Raw genomic sequence first — 20,625 nt, 5'->3', positions numbered from 1 at the left:
AAATTAATTGTGTTTTTTTTCTATAGAGCAAACATGTTTTTAGCAAGTTACGTTTTATCTAATTATCTTTTGTTTTGTTTTTTGAAAATGAAGTGAATTTACAAACCGGAGTGAAAGTAGGTATTTTGCCTATTACGCATCGTTGACAGTTGTCTTTTGAGGTTATAACACATCAGTAAATAATCTTGAATTGTTTAAATAAAGCCGAGAAATATGAAACCTGCTATTGTGGCCGATGAAATGTTTCCCGAGGGTGCAGGTCCGTACATGGATCTTGAAGAGGTGAGTGAAACTCATCTTGTACATACTTTCATAAAGTGAGTTTTTTAGGCTGGGGGCTCCAGCGGGCTGCTAATGGATCTTACGACGAACGAAAAGGCGGTCCATGCAGACTTTTTCAATGGTAAAGAAGGTTTTTAACTTTACAAGTGTTGAGTTGGTTGTTTTAGATTTTGAAGATCTTTATGATGATGAGGATCTTAATTGAGGGAAAGAAACTCAGCTAAATTCAAATTATTTATTTTTTACAAACTTGAGTCCATCGTAAAATGAAGAAAACTTAAGACTTTAATTGTTAACAACTAAATTTAATTTTTAATTAAATAACAATAAAAAAAGATTACACGTTTTTAACCTTATATACAATGAAAATGGCTGAACTTCAACATTTACAAATCTAAAAAAGAAATTAATACAACTTGAAAATAATCTAACTCTTACAATTTGTTTTTGGAATACTCTAATCAAAAAATATTGGTCCACTACAAAAATTTGACCATTCCTTTTAAACACATTTAAATTACAAGCACTTGTTATCACAGGTGCAAATTTATTTGCAAAAAAAGCAAAAATTTTACATAGAGAATACCTATATACAGATATTTTGAAATGTGTGAAAAAGTCGTTACCAACTAATATACAAAAAAAACTTTGTAAAATAGACTCACCTATTTTATAGAAATAAGCTTCAAGTAAATTTTAGTACTTAACCGTAAATATACATCACTAAATATAAAGAATCTGCCTCTGGACAGACATTGAGACATGGTAGAAAAAAAACACTAGTTTAACTCGGTATCACTTGACATATCTGAATCTGCCTCCTCGTCACTAAAATCGGGGACTCCTGGAGAAAGAGGATCGCTCGACGACTGGTGCGAGTTCTCTTCATCTAAAGTAGCTTCCACAAAATCTTCCGTTGTTAACATGCTGCTGCTACAAGGTGTGTCGCTCTCCAGCAAGTTGTCAGCTTCGTCTGTTGTACCAAACGCCAGCTCTAAAAAAATGGGATGAGAACAAAGAGAGACAAGATCCCAGACTTACGATCCACGTAATTTTCGAGAGATTTAGGTATGACTTTCTTAATTTTTTCTAGATTTTCGGGGGTGCACTTTCCGGTGTCCAAACCTAAAACAAGTATAAAATCCAGTTCGCTACCGCTTGTCAGAGATACCAACCCATTAGCATTCCAATCGACTTCAACACCTCCACGTCGTCTTTAATCTCGAATTTATCGTTGAATTTAAACACGTACTCTTTCCTGAAAACAACAATGAAACTCTAGAAACACTCAACGAGCACTCACTTGTCATTTGAGATGCTACAGTCGATCTCAGTCTTTTTGTTTGTGCTTACAATAAGAAAAGGCAACTGAATATAAGAATTCGGAGCTGGTGGTCCGTTTGTTTCTTCCAGCTCTCTGTTCCTCTGAGCCAAGTTTTTAAAAGATATCTGATTTAAAATTAACTCCTGTAATTGTCGCTTTTTTTCTTTAATCGTCGCGATTTTTTTGAGTTTTTCCCTCTCCAATTGCATGCATTCTTGAAGCGAATTAGTCGGTAAGCCGATCCATCGAATTTCTTTCTTCTCCTTGGAGATGATATTCATGGCCATCAGGACGTTTAAGGCATCGTAAACTCGTCTTCTGATATTCTTCTGGTCGTACTGTTAAAAAACTGTCAGAGGGAGTTGCACAAGATAGGAACCAACCTGATCAGCTAGGGAATTATTGCTGGACGCACTCGTGAATTCTCCTACCAGTTCATCGGCGACTTCGTTATAAGTGGTTTTACCTTTTTTCCGGACTTTCTCGCAGACCTTCATGGAGAAGTGGCGGAGACCTTTTCCGACTTTCTCTGATTTTCTGCTGCGTTTCCTGGAGAGTGACAGTTAATGAAGGAAGATTAAGAGCGTGACTTACGAGTCCTGTACGTAGTCGACTTCAATAGGATCGGCTCGTTTTCGCTGAAGAATGGGGGGCGAGTTGTTCTTGTTTTGGTTCTGTACAGTGTGAGCTTGTTGTACGATTGGAATAGTCGTTGGACTCTGGCTGATTTGCACTTTCTGATTATTTTGCGTTACAAACTTGATATTTTGCTAAAAAAAACGGGTAAAACGGACTCGGGCTCTGGCACCAACATACCACTTGTGTGGGAGTTAAACGAATGGTTTTCGCACCTTTGGGAATCCCACTCACTTGTAAGGTACTTCCTTCTGAAATTGTCGGGTTAAAAAAACAAGACAGACTTTTCAGAGCCTTACTTGTAGTTACGAATTTTGGAGTCGTTGCTATTGTCCTTATTATTTGTGTTGAAGTGCCCGTAGTGCCGTACACCTAAGCAAAAACTTAATTAATTTAATCGTGCGATTTTCCTATTTGCCGCCCATTTCTTTTATTACGTTTTGTGTTCTTATCTCTAATTGGATATTGAAATCCGAGTTCATTGCTTGGAGCGAACGTTAATTATCTCCCAGTAATCGAAGCAAGGGACGCGATTACAATGCAAACACTGACATGATTGCCAAGTTCAATCAAAATATGTGCGATTTATGCATAAATTTAATTTAGATGGTTTCAATTGGAAAATAACTTGCATAAGATGTTGCGTAATCACGGCGATGATCAACAAATTTAATTAGATGCATTATTCAGGTCATTTTAAATCTGGGCGAGGGTAGAGGAAGTCGACGGCAACAGGAAGAAGGGAAGTAAACAAAATTGGCGTCATTTTCAATACAACAAAAAAACTGAAAATTATTGCCTATTTTCCTTAATTTCACTATAAGAGGGCTTCAATTTTACTGCCCCCAATTATTTTCAAATTTAAGGGTCCCAGTGATGTGCCCTTTAAACGCCCACACAACTTGTTTTGCCCCATAAACCCGAAAGTCTGAAAAAACCCCTAAGAGTTCCATGAAAGTGCTCCAAAATCCCCATGAAACTTTCCCACGTGAATTGTGCCCCTTTTACCTGGACAGCTTCCTGGCTGTTTGGAGACTTGAAAATCTTAACAGGTTGTCCAGAAACCGAAGTCACAATCCCACTAATGGGTTTTCCGCTTGGCTGGACAACTTTGATCATCTGTGGTTGTCCTGTGGATCAAGAAAATCGCAATGAATACAAGAAAATCTAGCAACCAACGTGGTCGCCGATAATGGGCGGAAATAACCACAAGTCGTGTGCTTAGATTGATAATAATGAAGGTGTGGATTCGTGGGGGCTCGGGCTGACGCCCTGTCATGTTTTTTTGGTGGAAAATGGGGTAAAAACGAAAAAAATTACCATTTGATCCTTGAATCACCCAGTTGGTTGTGCTGTTTTGTTGGGTCATTTTTCCGGGTATAATCGACGAAAACAAGGTAAAACAATCACGAGTGGATATTTTAAAGCATTATTTCCACGAAGAAGCAACACTATAAATTGGCCGGGCTAAAATTAATTTACTGTGGTTTACTACTTCATCCAAGTCCAACAAAAATGGCGACTGTAACTAGGCGATATTTTAGATTTAAAATACGAGAACCGCGCACAGGATAAATTCGATTAAAATCACGCCCGAAGTTCCTTCGATTATCGCGTTTTGTGTTTTTACTAATTGCGAATTGTTTGTAACTAACACAACACTTGGGGGTGTTTTTGAAGATGAGCTATTTCGTGCAGGTAAAGCCACTACGAGCTTGGCGGCGGGCACAAAGGCCTTGTTGCCATTGGTCGAAACTCTTCACGTGGGACACGCTGTTGGTAGTTGAGAAAACCGCCACAGGAGGGTTCGAAAAATTTTGGCGCCTTTTTGGGGGAGAAAAAACCGACAGGAAAACTGCGAGAAATGGGGGCTCCTCCACCTCAAACAACGGATTTTTGACACGAGGACGGTGACAGCGCGAGTTTCGAGGTTAGAATAGTTGGAAATTTACGGTTGCAAACGTTACGTCGCGAGGGCACGGAATTTCACCTAGGCGTCAATATTTACGCGTTTTTAGCTTGACTAGGCAAGAGTTCACGGATAAAACACCAAGCGAAAGTGTAAAGTTGGTGACTTTGGTGGGTGGCGAACCTGGCTGTCATGTCAAATGTCAAGTACATCTGTCAAGGTTGGGGTTGTTGCCAGATTTCGGCAAAGTATTCGGTTCCCGGAAATTTTCACAGGTTTCGCAAAATCGGGCAACTGGGGGGCTCTTTCACTTAAAAGCGAAAAGAGATCCGTTAGTGCCAGCCACCAGACCTACTTTCTCTTGGATTGATCAAGATTTTAGACCCCCCCCCAACCCTTACTTGAAAGTCCCCAAATTTCAAGTTTAGGCTTTAACGGAGGCAGATTGTGTGTGCGGGGGCTCTTTTTATGTGACCCGGAACAGCTTTGATTCCTGGGTTGTTGTTTTGATGCTCCTTGGGCGAAACGGGGATTTTTGTCGGTACTTTTCCGTCAACTTGGCAACGCGGGATGTGTCTTCAAAAATGGATGCCGCTGTAGCATCAACAGTGCCCGATAATGTCTTGGAAGTAATATTTTCTTATTTATCTCTCCATGACTTGAGGAACTGTTCCCTAGTGTGCAAGCGGTGGTATAGTTTTTTAAATGACGAAAATAACGACGTGTGGAGGCTGCACTGCATCCGCAAACTTGCTGAAGAAGCACTAAAATCAGACTTACTCTCTTCAGTTCCTACCTACAAGGCGAAATTACGGGCTTTCTATCATGCGTGGAATCCAAACGACTGCTCCAGAAATATATACATTAAGCCTAACGGGTTTACACTACATAGAAATCCTGTAGCCCAAAGTACTGATGCTTCAAGAGGAAAAATAGGTTTTAGACATGGGAGACATGCTTGGGAGGTGATTTGGGAAGGACCTTTAGGCACAGTGGCCGTGATAGGCATAGCGACGAAAGACGCACCTTTGCAGTGTCATGGTTATGTCGCGCTCTTAGGTTCTGACGATCAAAGTTGGGGTTGGAATTTGGTTGATAATCATTTGTTACATAATGGGGATGCTCAAGGGAACTATCCTTTACTTAATAACGCTCCAAAGTACCAAGTAGGTACCCCATGGGGGTCAATGTCACTGTTCTAATTCTCGTTTTTTAGGTAGGGGAAAGGATCAGAGTTATTTTAGATTGTGATGATAACACGCTGTCTTTTGAAAAGAACTATGAATTTTTAGGGGTTGCTTTCAGAGGTAATATTTAGCCAGACTGGAAAACTAACTAATTGTCTATTGTAGGGTTGCCAGATAAGAAACTGTACCCAACAGTTTCTGCAGTCTATGGAAACACAGAAGTTTCAATGGTCTATTTAGGGCCCCCTCTTGATGGCTAACACATTGGGTGGAAGTTAGATTAACTAATTAATAACTGAAAAAAAGGGATAGAATGTTTCAAGCTGGTTCATCAGGGACAGTAAGGTTTGCCCATGTGATACTTACATTTTACTTCAGTCATACTTCCAGAACATGTAGGACAAATTAACAATGGTAGATTTAGACTTTTTATAAAAGTAGACTAAGAGTGGTGCATTTGAAGTATGTGTTGTCACAACCTAAAAGTCCACCAAAGGGAATTGAATTGTGTTTCACAGTGCTTAAGTACGTTTTTTGTTCTAGTACTTACATCAAATGCACTATATTTGCCATATTTCGTGACCTGATTCTTTACCTTTGTTGCTAATATCAAAGAGGGTTTTATTTCCATTATGTGTTCAGAATCAGAACTAGGTGCTGAGGGAAGTTTGGCATTGGAATTTGTGAAACATACTTTAAAAGATAACGCTTTTATTTTGTTTTAACAGTCTTTATTACGATTGGTACTGAAATGCATCAACTGAAGCTTCATCATGCTCGTTCAAATTTCGCGCTTCAATTTCACTTTTTAGTCGACATTCGGTTCAATTTGCGCGCGAAATTTGAATGATACACATACAGCGTGTCCCAAGTAACTTTGGACGGAATATTGCGCGGTTCGGTACACTCCACTTTCTTTTTTTTTCTGTTGTCCGTCCATAGACCTCTGGAACACTTTATAGACAGTTCTAAATATCTCGTGCCTTAGAAGTTCCAACCTGCTTCTACAACGCGGCAATAACACAACATTTCCGTACCACTTGTAATGAAGACCATTTAAATTCGTGACATGTGATTAAATTTACTTACGAGACTACATTTGTTTACTTACCTCCAATGTAGTCTTCAAAGTTATTTTACTAAGCCATCGTTGCCTTGTGAATTTGGCAAAATTATTTTCTCCACAATATTCTTTTCTGTGATATTCGGGCATATTTACCACGTTTTAATTTTTGCCTTGTAACCATAAGACTCTCGTTTCAGTTTTGATATTATTTGAATTGCTTTTTTAGCTGCGTAACGTTGTAACCACGAAATATAAGCATATTCGTCCTGCTTAAAGTAATTTAGTGACGACTGAAATTAATTTTGGCACGTTTTAAATTTATTTTTTTACGAGTAATTGTAATCTCCGATTTGTACCAAACCTTGTTTTAGGTATAGTTTACTTTGTTAACTGTGTTTTTAGGTTGTACCTGTAAATATGTATGTATGTACCTTTACATTTTTTAAAAGTAATCAATATTTAATAGTATTAAAAATTAATTCTAGTCATTTTATTATAACTAACGCAATTCTGACAACGCGTATCTCGACCAAGATATGGTTCGTTGGATGTGGAGACTTTCCAAAGATGCACAAAACTCGTTTATTGTGCCAAACAATGTAAAATCATGCATATCGATTGTGTTCCCACAACTGGCGTTCGATATTTTCGAATCTCTAAATTTAAATCAGTTGCACCACATTTACAGGTCGATGAGGCAAACTTTATTTTGATTTTCAGTTGTTAATGAGGTGTGGGGCAAATTGTGGTCCCTGAAACATTGAAGTCTTTTATTCAATGTTCCTAGAGGACCTCCGGGCTTAAAAAGGTTGTAATGCTCCAATGGGGGAAGTATTTTTGTGGCGGGATACGCTTTTATGCGTTGTAATGTTGATTACAACACATTTGTTTTTATTTTCTATGGTTTTGTTTGTTTTTAGTAGTTACCATTTTATTACAAGATATGTGCAAGTCTAGTAGGTATTCATGGTTTGTATAATACAAAATTGTTTTTAAATATAAAGAGAAAATGTTAGTGTTTTTTTCCATTATTTCAACTTTTTCGATTAATAATGTTACCTATATTTGAAGCATGTGAATAATGAATCCATAGGTGGTGATTTTTATAATTCACTAGTGCACTGAACCAATAAAAAACCCTTGGGTGGTTGCTATGACAATTTGCATTATTTCAAATTGTCCGCGCTTATGCTAACCTATCACAGAAAAGAAGCAGCGTTACCATGGTGACAGTTGTTGATTCTCGTGTTCTGATCCTGTTTACAATTTCACGTTCTAAATCTAATAATTGCAGTGAATTACAGAGGGTTTTATATTAAAAAATGGATAGTGATGATAGTGATTTGGAAAATTCTACTCCTCCAGAGATAACTAAAGCAGCAAAAGCAACAACGGCCGCTTTACTGCCACCTAAATCGGTGAAACTTTATGAGACTATAGTTCGTACAGTGAGAGTTTGAATGACAGAAAAGTCACTAAATCTACGCAATGAAAAGTGTACCATACGCGCGAAATTTAAAATAACAAAATAACCCCAGTTACTGACAACCCTGTCATTGTCAACCCATTTCGCGTAGGAATTTAGTGTTTTTAGTGTATTTTGTAGCATAATTTGCTGCCAGCCTATATGTCAACTGTCGAAATCTCCCAATCTCTCACCCAATGACATGTTATAATATACCTAGACGGTGAAAAGCTAGTGGTGGGGGTAAAATCCGTGTTCCTAGCATGGGCCATCTTGGAAATATTTGTGTATGCAATGATATAAATCTGATACACCGGCGTATCAAATGTTGCCTATATTGCAAAATCTGTTTTACATTTTAAAAGGTAAAAAAAATGTTATAACTTTTCTAAGATGTTTATTCAACGATGGCATTAAAATAAGCTGACAAGCGTCGTTATTGATTAAATAATGAGTTAAATAATAATTTATTTGTAAGAAGTCAATGGTAGTCTGTTTTCTTTTCTTTGTTGTAGAATTTTCAGTGATTTTTGATAAACTAGTTCCATTTTATCGTAATCCAATGATAATGAGTGTAAATACTAAATGGTCTGTAGTTTTTATAATGTATAATGTATAATTTTAATGTATAAAAATAGTTTAAAATTGTAGGATCAATTTTGAAAATTTTTAAAATGGTTAAATAAAACCTAGTTATTAATTAAAGCTCTTGTTTATAATTTTGGTCGTTTGGTATACAACTTTAGTCATAATTTATCAAATTTTGCATGTTTCTTTAGACTTTTTTCGGTGGTTTATTTAAACTTAGAGTAAAACATTACACTTGAAAATTGCGGGTTGCCTAAAAATTTAAATCCACTATTTTCAATATGGCTGGTGAGTAGGAACATCATGGCGGGTACTTTGCACCATCTAGGTTATTTAGTTAAAGTAAAGTCAATGCTCTCACCGGATATACTATACAAGTTTGTAAAACTTGCGTGTCTAAAAATGTTACTAATGTTTTTTTTTACTTGGATGGCATTAATTATGGGTGTCATGGGTGCCTGCCGGTGCAATGAGATGAAAGAAATAAATATTCAGGATATTCAGGATTTAACGTCTGCAATATTAATGACCCTACCGAACACAAAAAATAAGATAGTTCGCAAATTTACAATCCCAGGTGATTTTTATGAAATAATCAAGAAATACATTGCCCTACGCCCTCCTGATGTTGCATGCCGTTCTTTTTTTCTCAATTATCAAAATGGTCCGTTGCACAATTCAAAGAATTGGAATTAACAAGTTTGTTTCGATTGGGAGGCAAATTGCCACATTTTTGGATCTTCCTAACCCTGAATTGTATAATGGACAATCATTTAGGAGATTGTAGTGTCTTCAAATTCAAATTTCAAACTTTTCGCGCCACAACGACAGCAGGAATTTTTGTGTTAACAAGTTGGTGGACTTGTGAGTTGGGAGTTGGGACTTGGGAGGCATTCATTCTTGGTACGACTTCGGGATTACCAAGGTGCTGTGTGTTATCGAGTGCGTTTCGCCATATTTTTCAAAGTGTGAATTTTAATTGCTATTTTGTTCTAATTTTTTTTTCATTTTTGTGTTTTTGTTAATTTGTAGTTTGTCAAAAACTTGTAAACAATTTTCTTTTTTAACCCATTATCTTTGACGGGAGTGTAGTGACTCTTTTACACCATCTATAAGTATTGCAAACTGTTCGAATTTTACAATAAATGTCCAGAAATAAACAGAGTTCAAATTAAAATGTTCATTTGTAAAAATTTAATTTTACTACTTGGTCGTAGAAAAAGTCATCCTCGTGAATAATGACTACCATAATTGCTCATATAATAATATACTATTATTTATCCAATAAAACAACGAGTTGGTAACGATATTTTATTGTGAGTTATTGACTAGATTTAATATTTAAAATTACAGTTTTGTTTTAAAAGTGTACCGGGTACGTCACAAAAGTATCCCAGATTCAGATCTCGATTCGCCTCCACGTCCACTTTTAGGTTGGTAGACGTGTCTTATTACGCACCCAAACAAAAGGAACTTTAGTTAAGCCCTAACCAATAGAAGCAGCTTAAATTTTGTGAGCGGTTTTACAAAATATGCTTTGGGTGTCAATTAGAACACCTCTATAAATAACGTGTTTAATATAGAGAAGATGCTCCATATGAGAACTGTATGTACACTGAGGATGTCCTCGTACGAAGCACCTCGTAAAGAATTTTACTGTACAAACAACTGATATTGAATCAGACTATAGTTATGTTGAAGCGGCAAACACGGTCAATGTGATCGTTTTCGTTGGTACTAAAGTGCCGTATTTTAAGCATCGGAAATCCACGCTTGCCACACTGAACGTGTTCGTATTTCTAGCTACTTATGGTGTAATTTTTGAACAAAAAGTTGGACCAGAAGAGGAAATTTGGAGGTGATATATGGCACTTTAGTATTTTCACAGCTTGAAGGCAAACTCTAATATTACTCACTCAAAGTTACTACTCTAATTAACTTACCTATTACGTGTACGTATGTCTTATTGTTAGAGCAAAGGTAGATATATTCAACAAATTTCGAAAAACTGTTCTGATGTTTTTTATGTGTATATTGGACGCTTGATTCTAGACCGAAAGCCGCTAATTAAACTACTCAAACTGTCTTTGATCAAAAAAACTACACACTTTTAGGTCTAACTTCATAAAAAATACACTAAAGTGTGTCCTCTAGCGCCTAATAAAAAATACTCCTTATAAAGTTAAAAAGTTGATACTGATATACTCTTAAACTAGTTTCCAACTGCAGGTAGTACGTTGTCGTTTCTTCTCAAGTTTGGTGAAGATGTTCATGATTTCTGGTGTCTGTTGATCCATCCATGACTTCGTAGTAGAGCGTGGATTTGACTTTAGTCATCCAAAATTTCGTTAAGAAGAAATTCGCAATTAGGCAAAACAATTTGTTCAGTACTGGACAGAGTATCGCTTGATGCACTACTGCAAATATTCTATACAGTTGACCTTCGAAAGGATCCAATATGGCCGGACATAACATGTGGTTCAAATTCACTTCAGTTGGCTAAAAAGTTAAAAAAAATTAAGAATTCGACGAAGTGGCGTTTCACATGCAAGATGGAGATGCGAATTGATTATAATCAGAATTTTTTTTTGTGTAATTTATCACGTTTTTTGCGTGTGCATGCCATTTACTAAAGTCAGACTATACGTACAATTGCAATCGTTTGTAAAAATGCGAAATGATAAATAACATTAATGCTGTAGCTGAAAACATTCCAACTGACGTCGGAAAACTTCTCAACATTGTAAACCCCTGAGAAAATCGATTGTAAGTTAAAGTGAAACCTTATAAGACACTTTTACCTCCTAATCTAAGCAGGTAATAAGGCACGACAAACATCATTCCATGTTGTATCCAATATATCGCAGATTCTAATGGCAACTGCAAAAGAACGAGACAATGAGCGTTTCGATCGTTAGCATTCCATTACAAATTGGAAACAATTCGGCCCAATCTTGAAACTTGGCGAATGCCATTCATTTACCTGTTACACCGATTTGCATGAAATTGTTTTCATTCACATCACAAAGCAGCTAATAAATTACACACAATTTTTCCCGTCTCTTGCACGTTTTTACGAGCCGTTTCACTAATTAGAAAAATGGGAAATCAATTTCTATGTAGGTTAAATGTAAAATTTTTTACACAAATCTAAAATCAATAAAATGAGTGCACACGTTTTAAGTCGCATTATTAAATCAACGTGGACTCGGAATTATACATAAGATTGATCGTAAAATTGTTTATGGACAGTTTTAGGTGAATACAATCGAAATTATCACGGAAATCACTATCGATTTGCACTGGCCGAACTTTTTCTTTGCCACAACGTGCGTCAGTGTAATAAAATATTGACGAGCTCGTGATTTTTTTATGGTGTTTCTATGAGTCGTAAATCATTTCGGGAGCTGCTAATTTTAATTTAAAAAAAATATTTTAATAAACCCGGCGCATCCACCATTTTTCTATTTTATTTATCATCACTGTTTTTTCCCACAAATGCCGAAATAATTGTTTACCAGTCTAATAAAAGTTGGCCGAAGAATAGATTAGGCAAGAGATATCCATCAATCTGGCATTAATCACTGTCATAATTCGCTTTGATGTAACAGGTTTTTACGATGGCAATTTCCTCGACTCGCGATTACCTCAATCCCTAAACATTTTTAAATTTAATACAGTTAAAAGCGGAAGAATCCCATCGGGAATTCGATCTAATGGATAAATTGTAAATCCGGCGAATATGGAAATTTGCTTGTTCCAGGCTAAACTGTGATTAACAGTGACATTTAGCGTCATTTAACTGTATCGATTTGACCCTGGTATACTCACTATTCTAGTGTCTGTTTCTGGAAACAAAAATGCCAACAGTGGTCCATTCAAGAGATTTAAATGTACTCGAAATACTGCCGTAACGATTTTGCTGGGGGAAGCCGCTAATAAATAAATCTGCAAAAGAAGCGTTTTTATCATTTCTCCGTCAAGAGTTTTTCACCTGTATAGCCGTTGTTACGTGACAGGGGTTTAACAAATATATCACAGTACGCGATGAGAACTTATAGCCTATTTCCATCCCCCATATCAATGACATCATCACCAGAAGGGCTCTACGACCTCTTCGGTCCCTGCGGACATACACAACCGTTGGTAGGGTAATTTTAGAATGACTCCATTTCAACAAAGTCACAGCGAATGCGAGGACAAAAACTGTTTCGATGCGTCGCCATATGGGGTTCATGAATTCGGCGCATTCCGGACCTGCATTTCGGGGCACGGTTTTGTTTACTCCGCTGTATGCCCACTCCATCATTTTACCTACGAGCAGTTACCGCCAATTTGTTTTTTTCTTTATTTATTTTACCTTGTTTTCCATATTTTTCTTCAGTCCATGCCTTTGCTAAAATGGGCGAATGTGGGCTTTTTGCTGTAAGCCCCACGTCAGGTTAAGTCTTGCTAACATCCTGACGTTCACAGATGAATTGTCAGAATGCAGTCGGATTGATTAAACTTGAAAGCACGCATTGCCGAGACGACGTAAAGCTACACTGGCTATGCGCTATCGAGCTCGAAGCTTTTCCTGAGCTTTCAGCGGAGCGCCACCTCCAATTTTCAGGGAAAAGTACGCTCAACGCCGCGACCGCAGATTTCGGCACGAAGGGCGGCCTGTTTTTTTAAGCGACTTAATCTGAAAATGGAATTTTTAGGCCTCAAAAGCGGCCTAAAAGTAAGTCTTTTTGGCCGATCTATGGTGGCGCCATCTATCCATAGTTTTGCATATTATATCAAGATACCGACATTACCCTCAATTTTATAATTATTTGGGTAAAATCAAATCGACAAACTGCTGTTAAGGGCAACAAAGAGGTGTTGAATTATTGAAAATGAACTAGCAGTGCTGCTGCAACAGCATCAAAAAGCACATCAAACCCAATTTATACAAATTGTGAAGTTATACATGCCAAAACTGCAAATGTAAATAAAGAAAATATGAACTTTTCTGAAGGATTCATAAATATTTATACCAGGACTCATTACTATCAGGCCACCCATTAAAAAGTTAAGTTGGCAGCAGCGCCTAGCGATTTTTATTCGTAACAGTTGACAGCGAAAGCGTTTGGCTTTGACGCAACTGTGGCATGCGTAGAAACTAATCGTCTTACGCAAGAACGCCAAAAATTGTTAAATCTCCATTGAAACCTTTCTTTTACAACAAAATTTAGTTAATCATTGATTAATACACTCGACTTTGACAACGTGTTAACCTCAAAAATCGCCACCGTCAATTTTCCCCTAATTTTCTCCCTAAAGAATTTGAAAGCCTGATTTACACCCAACAATTTTCGAAAATTTACACATGAGAATGAACTGGTAGCAATGAGTTAGACTTTACAATTATTGAGTTGTTATAATAGATATTTATTATATAAGAGTGTAATAAATTATTCACCACAAAAATCAGTTAATTTCGAGATCGTAGATCGAGAGAATAAGATTTTTGGAGTGAATAATTTGCCCTTACACGAATATAATACTAGATTTTATCCAAAGCCTTTGTTGGTTGCAACTAAGGCATTAAAAAAAATTGACAGAAGTGACAGCAGAGACAAATTTTTACCATTTGGAAAGCTATGCCTGTTGTCATGGAAATGCAGTATAATTTTCTTTATTGTGTCTAGAGAGGAATAGAATACTTTATTTATCGCAAATGAGTGAATAAAGATCACTTTATTAGTGCATTTTGGATAAATGATTAAATCAATAAATCATAAATAAAAATTAATTAATTTGTAAATTTAATGATGTCGCCTAAAAAATCTTGTGTGTATCACGGCCAAAAAGTGCCATTTTTCCTCGCCTTCTTTCTTCTTTCGCCATTAAATAAAGGCTCGGCCAAAAAAGAAACATTTTTTTTCCTGGGTACACAAATAACTATTATAACTTACATCTAAATCCAGCTAATGTTCTTTTAAATCGAAATAAAATCAAAATAATTAAAATGTGGTGGTTTTCTTGAAAAAAAATTTCTTAAACCGTCCAAAATTCAGTGTTAAATTCATGTACGATCTCTGATTACTATACAGTGTGAGATAAAAAACACAAACCTGGAGGAGTAGACAAAGAAATCTTTTTTTCCACACGCCACCTCTGGCGTTCGCCCGAAACCAAACTCCTTCAGACCGCTGCCGCTGTGAGTGCGCCCGCCCCCGGATGGCGGCACTTTCCCACATTTTCTATCCACGTATTCGCAATTTAAAATTAAAATACAAATACGTCACTCTCAAAGCCTTTCACGTTTTCATTTAAACTCTGTCGCGAATAAAACAGTTTTTCCCAACATCAATATCTGACCTTTTATCAAGTTTTTTCGCAACACCCAAGTCTCTCATTTCGCCTCTTCGTCCTTATCTCCATTTACACTCGTCCTTTGTGCGACTTTATCCCAAATGCTCGCCATTTCATTTGTCAACTACAAAAAGAAACAATTTAGAGAGCGTCCTCTATTTGCAATTATACAGAGAAAAGCGGGTTGGGGCCTGACTTTCGTTCTTTTTCCGCATGTATTAATTTTTGTGCAAACTCAGATTTCGGTTCCTTTTATGGTTTTACGACTAAACAAAATGGGAACAGAAGTGCGGTGTCCTGAGGGAACGAACATCTACCACCAGCAGACAAAAACAGCATAAATGAACTTAGAACTTTTATCGCTGGAAAGCAGGAGTGGACAAATCTCTGGAGATGTGCATAAACGTGAATCAACAGGGTTAATATGGAGGGCCGCGAAGTTAGGAGTTTTGTTACATGCTAAATTTTATCTAAAGTGCTGGAATTAATTAGGAATTTTTGGTTGAATTAATCACTGGAATTTTAAAAGTTTTTCGAATTAATTAAATTATAAGACACTTGTCCAAGTCCTCAATCTGTTTATTTTCTCGGAATTCTGTAATTATTCGGAGGCAGGAAGATTTTTCGCGAATCTGTTTAGCGTAATAATAATAAAGACTTCCTTTAAAACCCTCCGCTATATTGTTAAAACATTCGCAATGATAACGTTGAAAGGGCGGCAAAGATAAGTAGATAATTCTCAATGTTAAGAATCTTAAAATTAATGGGAGTAATCTGGTTAGCGTCAGACGTTTTATAAGTGCTCAAATAGACTAATTTACTCGGGTTGTTAATTAATTAAACGTTAATAAAATTGCTCATAGGTGAGTTGAATGCCGACAATTTAAACATTTCACATAAAGTGCCATTGTAGGAAAAGTTTAGATTAAGTTTTTAAAAGTTTGTTAGTTTTACTAGCTAGGAAGGAATTTATAGGTGGTTGTTATGTATTAAGGGGTGGATCGAATCGTAATTCTAAGTAATTGCTCTTGTCTAAGTAAACTCCAGCTCAAGTCAGAGTGCACGATTATTTACACAATTAATGCTAGACGTATCTTCTGTTTGCAACTTGCTGCATTGCCCGAATATGAAGCAGGAACTGCTACAACAATTTGCAGAAGGATATCTGACACATTTCTACGTGTTTTTTTTGCTTGGAGCGGAGAATATTTAAGTTCGGTGGAAGTTAGCAGGACAAAGATAAATATCTTAAAAGTCAGTATCCCAGTTAGGTACTTGAAGCAGGAAATGAACAAAATAGTTTTTCCAAGTGGGGAGCCGACTAAACCAAAGCAGGAAACAGCACAGTGAATTCTTGTTGCGTCCTGCGAGTGAAGTGCTGTATATCCTGCTACTTTTGTATTTCCTGTTTTCTAGGCAAAGCACGAGTCTTTTGGTGTTTCTTTTGCGATTTTTAGAAGGTAGGTTAACAAATGGCTTGTAATAAAAACAAACTGGCATTGTCAGCGTAACGATAATTAGCCACAGGTTAGTGTTAAGAGCGGCTAATTGCCAGTGCCTGTGTTTGGTTTATGGATGTATGAAATTTCCGCCTTTTAATGAGATTACCAATCGATTAATTAAAACAGAATTTGCTTTAATCCCTCCTTGTGCAAACGCTGTAATTTCCGATAACTTGTGATTACAATAACGCGTCCTGCCCGAATTTATTCCGTTTTTTACGAGACCATTGCTCACGAGAGATGGTTGTATGCAGCGTCCGGTTGTCAACGAGATTGGGATCACCGGTTTGATTGATGTTGGATATATAGTGTCCTGTTACAGCATGCCAGCCACAACGGAAATCAATTGAGTGTAGTTACATGACAGCACGTTTGTTTACTGCTAGTGGTTGGTACGATTGGGATTTACCGAAGTACCCCATTTGTCTTGTTTACCATTGTTGGTAGTAGCTTTTGATCTATTAGTATCCACTTGTTAACTTAATGTCGGTTCCAAATATTTCAAAAATTTTACAGACCTGAACTAATCGCTTGCTATTTATTGCTACAGTTTATTCCCAAACAACTACGTTTCTATCATGTTAAAGTGGGGCAATATGTTTCGATCAGGGTGTTACCGAGGGCCTTGTTGGCAGAACTGCATGTAACTACTAAATAACAACCTCGTTTAATAAAGTACAGAAAACTTTACCAATTTTTATTGCTGTTTGATAGGTTTCGTTTACAATGAATAAACAAATGGCAAATTTAAGTCCTGCGGTAGCCCGGCGCATCCGCCATTTTGTCGATATTTAATTTTCTTCGTTTAGAGATAATTCTATTAAAACTTACATTCTGAATAACTTACGCTCTTTAATAACGAGAGCGCAGCAAACGAGTGAAAAAAAGCGACTTTCAGAACGTGTTGTACACAAAATTTTTTTTTTGATCGTCCAAAGTAATAGAATCGAAGTAACATTTTGCAATTTTGCTGTCTTACATAATGTGACTTTTTATTTTGTAATTTGTTAAAATTTCCAATAATTACTGTAAGTATAGTTTGTACAGTGAGAGATTGAATGAAGAAAAGTCACTAAATTTACGCGCGAAAATTAAAATAGCAAAATAAGCCCACTGTCCCAGTTTGCGTAGGAATTTAGTGTTTTTTTGTGTTTTTTTGTAGCATAATTTGCTGCCAACCTATATGTCAACTGTCAAAATCTCTCAATCTCTCACCGGATATACTATAAAGTCTGTTTTTTTTTTAAAAACCACCAACACCGCACTCTCCTACCACTTTACAACCGGCAACGTCGTCGATGGTGACTTTTTAGTGATAAAATCAAATGGGTTAGTTGCCTAATTGACAATTTAATTACTCAAATCGTCTTTTTAGGCTGTGTCGAGTCTTTTCACTATTTAATCCTTTGATTTGCAATTTACCAGACTGTAAAAGAAACGTTTTTAACGGAAACACTGCGTAATTTTCAGAAATGTCACAAATTTGACATTTTTTTTCTCAACAACAATCTCCCTAGGCCACGTTGCCGGTTGTAATCAAAGAGAAGATTGCGGTGTTGGTGTTTAAAAAAAAACGGATTTTAGAATCGTTCAACATTCTTAAAAATAAAAATCGTAAAAAAAAGTGGTACTATTCCGGCCAAAAGTCTTTGGTTGTCATTTCTGTCAGTTTAAAAAAATTCTAGCTTTAAAATGACAGTTTGACATTAGATTTTTCATCTGCTCTCTTGCCAAAGGAAAGAAAAATCTTCTTACCTGTGAGAGATTGTTTCTAGGGCAAATAACAGAACGATTATCTACTAAGCATATCAAAAAGTATGACAGCATTAGTTTAAAATGCATGATGACAACGTTGACAGTAGTTATGAATGAGTAAAAAATAAGGTTAACTTTTCGTAAAGCTTCGTTTACAAGTCACCTAAGTGACATTGACGACGAAAGAGTTTTGGCCGAAATTAAATCTGGGACTTTTACATCGATTTTTTATTAATATCGATTTTGCCAAAAAAACATCGATTTTTAATACATATATTTTTATTTTCGATGTATCATTAAAAATAGATAATTGCGGTTTCGATGTATGTATTTTAGTTTACACTCTTGATTTTGGTGATATTTATAAAGAAGACTGGAATTTAATTTAAGGGAGTTATATTTTAGAATTTTGTTTTTCTTATTAATCTTGAATTTGTTTTTTTATAATTTATTTAATATCCATTCACAAAACATAAAAATCAAGTTACTTTTGATTTCTGTAAAATCAGAGTGTACTTTTTAATCATCATTTCATAGGATTGTACTTTGAAGTTTGTTGTCAATGTCAGTTCAGTTTGTTTAATTTTAGTTTACCTTAGAGAACTTCTTAGTGTCTTGTTGAAACTTCCCAATGCTGAAATTATCTATTTCTTACGCTTTCTTGCCGAATGAGTCGAAATTAAAGATTTCATTTTGAAATTTTGCATTATAATTGTCAAATGTCCATTTGGTTACCAATCTCACCAACTGTTCTGTTTAGGGTTATTTTTTATCGCCAACCATAGTAATTTTTATGTTTTGTGAATGGATATTACTTATTATTTTGTTTATTACTTAAGGTTTTTATTTATTTTTGTTTTTCTTGTATTTGCTTATTATTTTGTTGCTTTATTAAGAATTTCATTTATTTTTGTTTTTCACAATAAACTATGCTATATTGAGTTTTTTTATTTACTATTGTTCATACGATTTTTTAACAAAAAAAGTCCGGTTATTTGATCACTATGCAAAAAACCTCAATGTTTTCCATTAATAGTCGTAAAATAAAAAAAATGAAATTTTCGAAGTCTAGAAAAAACCGAATTCTTAACACAAGAAAAACGATGGTGCAAATCTCATGTTTCAATTAGTCTTAGTTTCGGAGATACCGGTCCCGGAAATTTCTGGAATTTTACAAATTATTTTTTGATGTACAGGAAAATAAAATAAAATAAAAGAATTGAAGCTCTTATCAGATTTTTGGTAAAATGTTTAGTTTTTTGGCATTTCCAAATACTACCTTATAAATGGGTGTGGAAAAGTGCAAATTTAAGATTGCGGAAATTTTTAAATCTAAGAATTAATTAATTAAGTCTGGGAACTAAAAATTTCAGATTTTGAAAACGTGAAAACCTCTTGTTCAAATTGTCCACTTTTGTTGTCCTAGAGATCCTTATAGATTGACTATTCTTGGATTTTTTTTTAATGATTTGAATAGGACCTGTGGTTCTTCATCTAAAATTTATTTTGTTAGATGTGTTATAAAATACAGTGTATTGACAAAATATGAAGAGAATAATACAAGGTGTTTATAAATGTTTCTAGCATCAAGGGTGGCTTTGAAATTCTTGTCATGCGCTGTTTTGCCGCTTTGTTTTCGTAGTGAATATAACTGTGTTCACAATTATTTCAAATGTCACTTATGTCAACGACTTTTCAGTTACGGTTTTGTGTCAAAATTTTAGATTTTCAGGCTTCAAACCACAACTTGAACAGTTTGTTTTCAAAACTGACTTTGTTCAATGATTGAGGTTAACTACAAATGTCAGTTGAAATCTTTAAGCCCACATTAGTAACGAGCGGCAAATTTATTTCACATTTCATAGCCACCCTTGATGCTAGAATCATTTATAAACACCTTATATGAAGAATTTACAGTATATTGTTCAATATTTGTTTAATTAATTTATAATACCAGTAATTTTTTTTCTTTGATATGCAATCCAACAGGCTGTAAAAGAAACCTTTTTAACGGAAACACTGCATAATTTTTAGAAATGTCAAAAATTTGACAATTTGACAATTTTGACAGGGGAAGATTGCGGTGTTGGTAGTTAAAAAAAAACGGACTTTAATGAGCTCTGGAATAAATATTTATGAATCCTTCAGAAAAGTTCATATTTTCTATATTTACATTTGCAGTTTCGGCATGTGTAGCTTCACAATTTGTATGAATTAGGTTTGATGTACTTTGTTGCACTTTACAGCAGTTTGTCGATTTGATTTTACCCAAATAATGATAAAATTGAGGGTAATGTCGGTATCTTGATGTAATATGCAAAACAATGGATAGATGGCGCCACCATAGATCGGCCAAAAAGACTTACTTTTAGGCCGCTTTTGAGGCCTAAAAATTCTATTTTCAGATTAAGTCGCTTAAAAAAACAGGCCGCCCTTCGTGCCGAAATCTGCGGTCGCAAGTCTGGGAACTAAAAATTCCAGAATTTGAAAACCTGAAAACCTCTTTCAAATTGTTGTTTTAGAGATCCTCATAGATTGACTATTCTTAGAATTTTTACGAATTATTTGG

The 20,625-nt window shown here is 35.7% G+C and overlaps 4 protein-coding genes across 6 annotated transcripts; 2 read left to right on the top strand and 2 right to left on the bottom strand.

Moving 5' to 3' along the window:
• The first annotated feature begins 113 nt into the window (after nucleotides 1-113).
• On the top strand, nucleotides 114-619 carry LOC148175516 (COP9 signalosome complex subunit 9). The gene is made up of 3 exons (XM_088036160.1): nucleotides 114-282; nucleotides 331-403; nucleotides 450-619. Exons 1-3 carry the CDS (start codon nucleotides 214-216, stop codon nucleotides 485-487), a joined length of 180 nt encoding a protein of 59 aa, XP_087892286.1. The 5' UTR covers nucleotides 114-213; the 3' UTR covers nucleotides 488-619.
• Nucleotides 620-673: 54 nt separating this feature from the next.
• On the bottom strand, nucleotides 674-4,357 carry Dp (transcription factor Dp). 2 transcript variants are annotated; one of them, XM_088036159.1, is made up of 10 exons: nucleotides 3,563-4,357; nucleotides 3,251-3,372; nucleotides 2,542-2,614; nucleotides 2,423-2,493; nucleotides 2,201-2,376; nucleotides 1,990-2,146; nucleotides 1,586-1,944; nucleotides 1,458-1,540; nucleotides 1,324-1,407; nucleotides 674-1,276 (listed from the first exon to the last, which is right to left on the bottom strand). In XM_088036159.1, exons 1-10 carry the CDS (start codon nucleotides 3,609-3,611, stop codon nucleotides 1,062-1,064), a joined length of 1,389 nt encoding a protein of 462 aa, XP_087892285.1. In that variant the 5' UTR covers nucleotides 3,612-4,357; the 3' UTR covers nucleotides 674-1,061. The 2 variants fall into 2 exon arrangements, with proteins under 2 accessions (XP_087892285.1, XP_087892284.1); XM_088036158.1 differs by having other exon boundaries at nucleotides 1,990-2,155; nucleotides 3,563-4,356.
• A 335-nt stretch (nucleotides 4,358-4,692) lies between these two features.
• Nucleotides 4,693-7,412, top strand: Fsn (F-box synaptic protein). Of its 2 annotated transcripts, XR_015770180.1 has the most exons (4): nucleotides 4,693-5,321; nucleotides 5,372-5,458; nucleotides 5,504-5,678; nucleotides 5,729-7,412. XR_015770180.1 is itself a non-coding variant. In XM_088037253.1 (3 exons), the coding sequence occupies exons 1-3, from the start codon at nucleotides 4,736-4,738 to the stop codon at nucleotides 5,596-5,598; spliced, it is 768 nt and encodes a 255-aa protein (XP_087893379.1). In that variant the 5' UTR covers nucleotides 4,693-4,735; the 3' UTR covers nucleotides 5,599-7,411. The 2 variants fall into 2 exon arrangements, 1 of the variants encoding a protein (XP_087893379.1); XM_088037253.1 differs by having other exon boundaries at nucleotides 5,504-7,411.
• Nucleotides 7,413-9,754: 2,342 nt separating this feature from the next.
• Nucleotides 9,755-13,033, bottom strand: LOC148175513 (transmembrane protein 164). The gene is made up of 6 exons (XM_088037410.1): nucleotides 12,818-13,033; nucleotides 12,452-12,771; nucleotides 12,289-12,405; nucleotides 11,259-11,337; nucleotides 11,108-11,208; nucleotides 9,755-10,956 (listed from the first exon to the last, which is right to left on the bottom strand). The coding sequence occupies exons 2-6, from the start codon at nucleotides 12,764-12,766 to the stop codon at nucleotides 10,708-10,710; spliced, it is 861 nt and encodes a 286-aa protein (XP_087893536.1). The 5' UTR covers nucleotides 12,767-12,771; nucleotides 12,818-13,033; the 3' UTR covers nucleotides 9,755-10,707.
• Between the last annotated feature and the right edge of the window lie 7,592 nt (nucleotides 13,034-20,625).

The sequence above is a fragment of the Gnatocerus cornutus genome, chromosome 5 (genome assembly GCF_029298725.1).
Source record: "Gnatocerus cornutus isolate USDA-ARS CGAHR chromosome 5, icGnaCorn1.1, whole genome shotgun sequence".
Taxonomy (NCBI): domain Eukaryota; kingdom Metazoa; phylum Arthropoda; class Insecta; order Coleoptera; family Tenebrionidae; genus Gnatocerus; species Gnatocerus cornutus.
The sequence above is the reverse complement of the archived record's forward strand: the minus strand, read 5'-3'. Positions and strand labels throughout refer to the sequence as shown.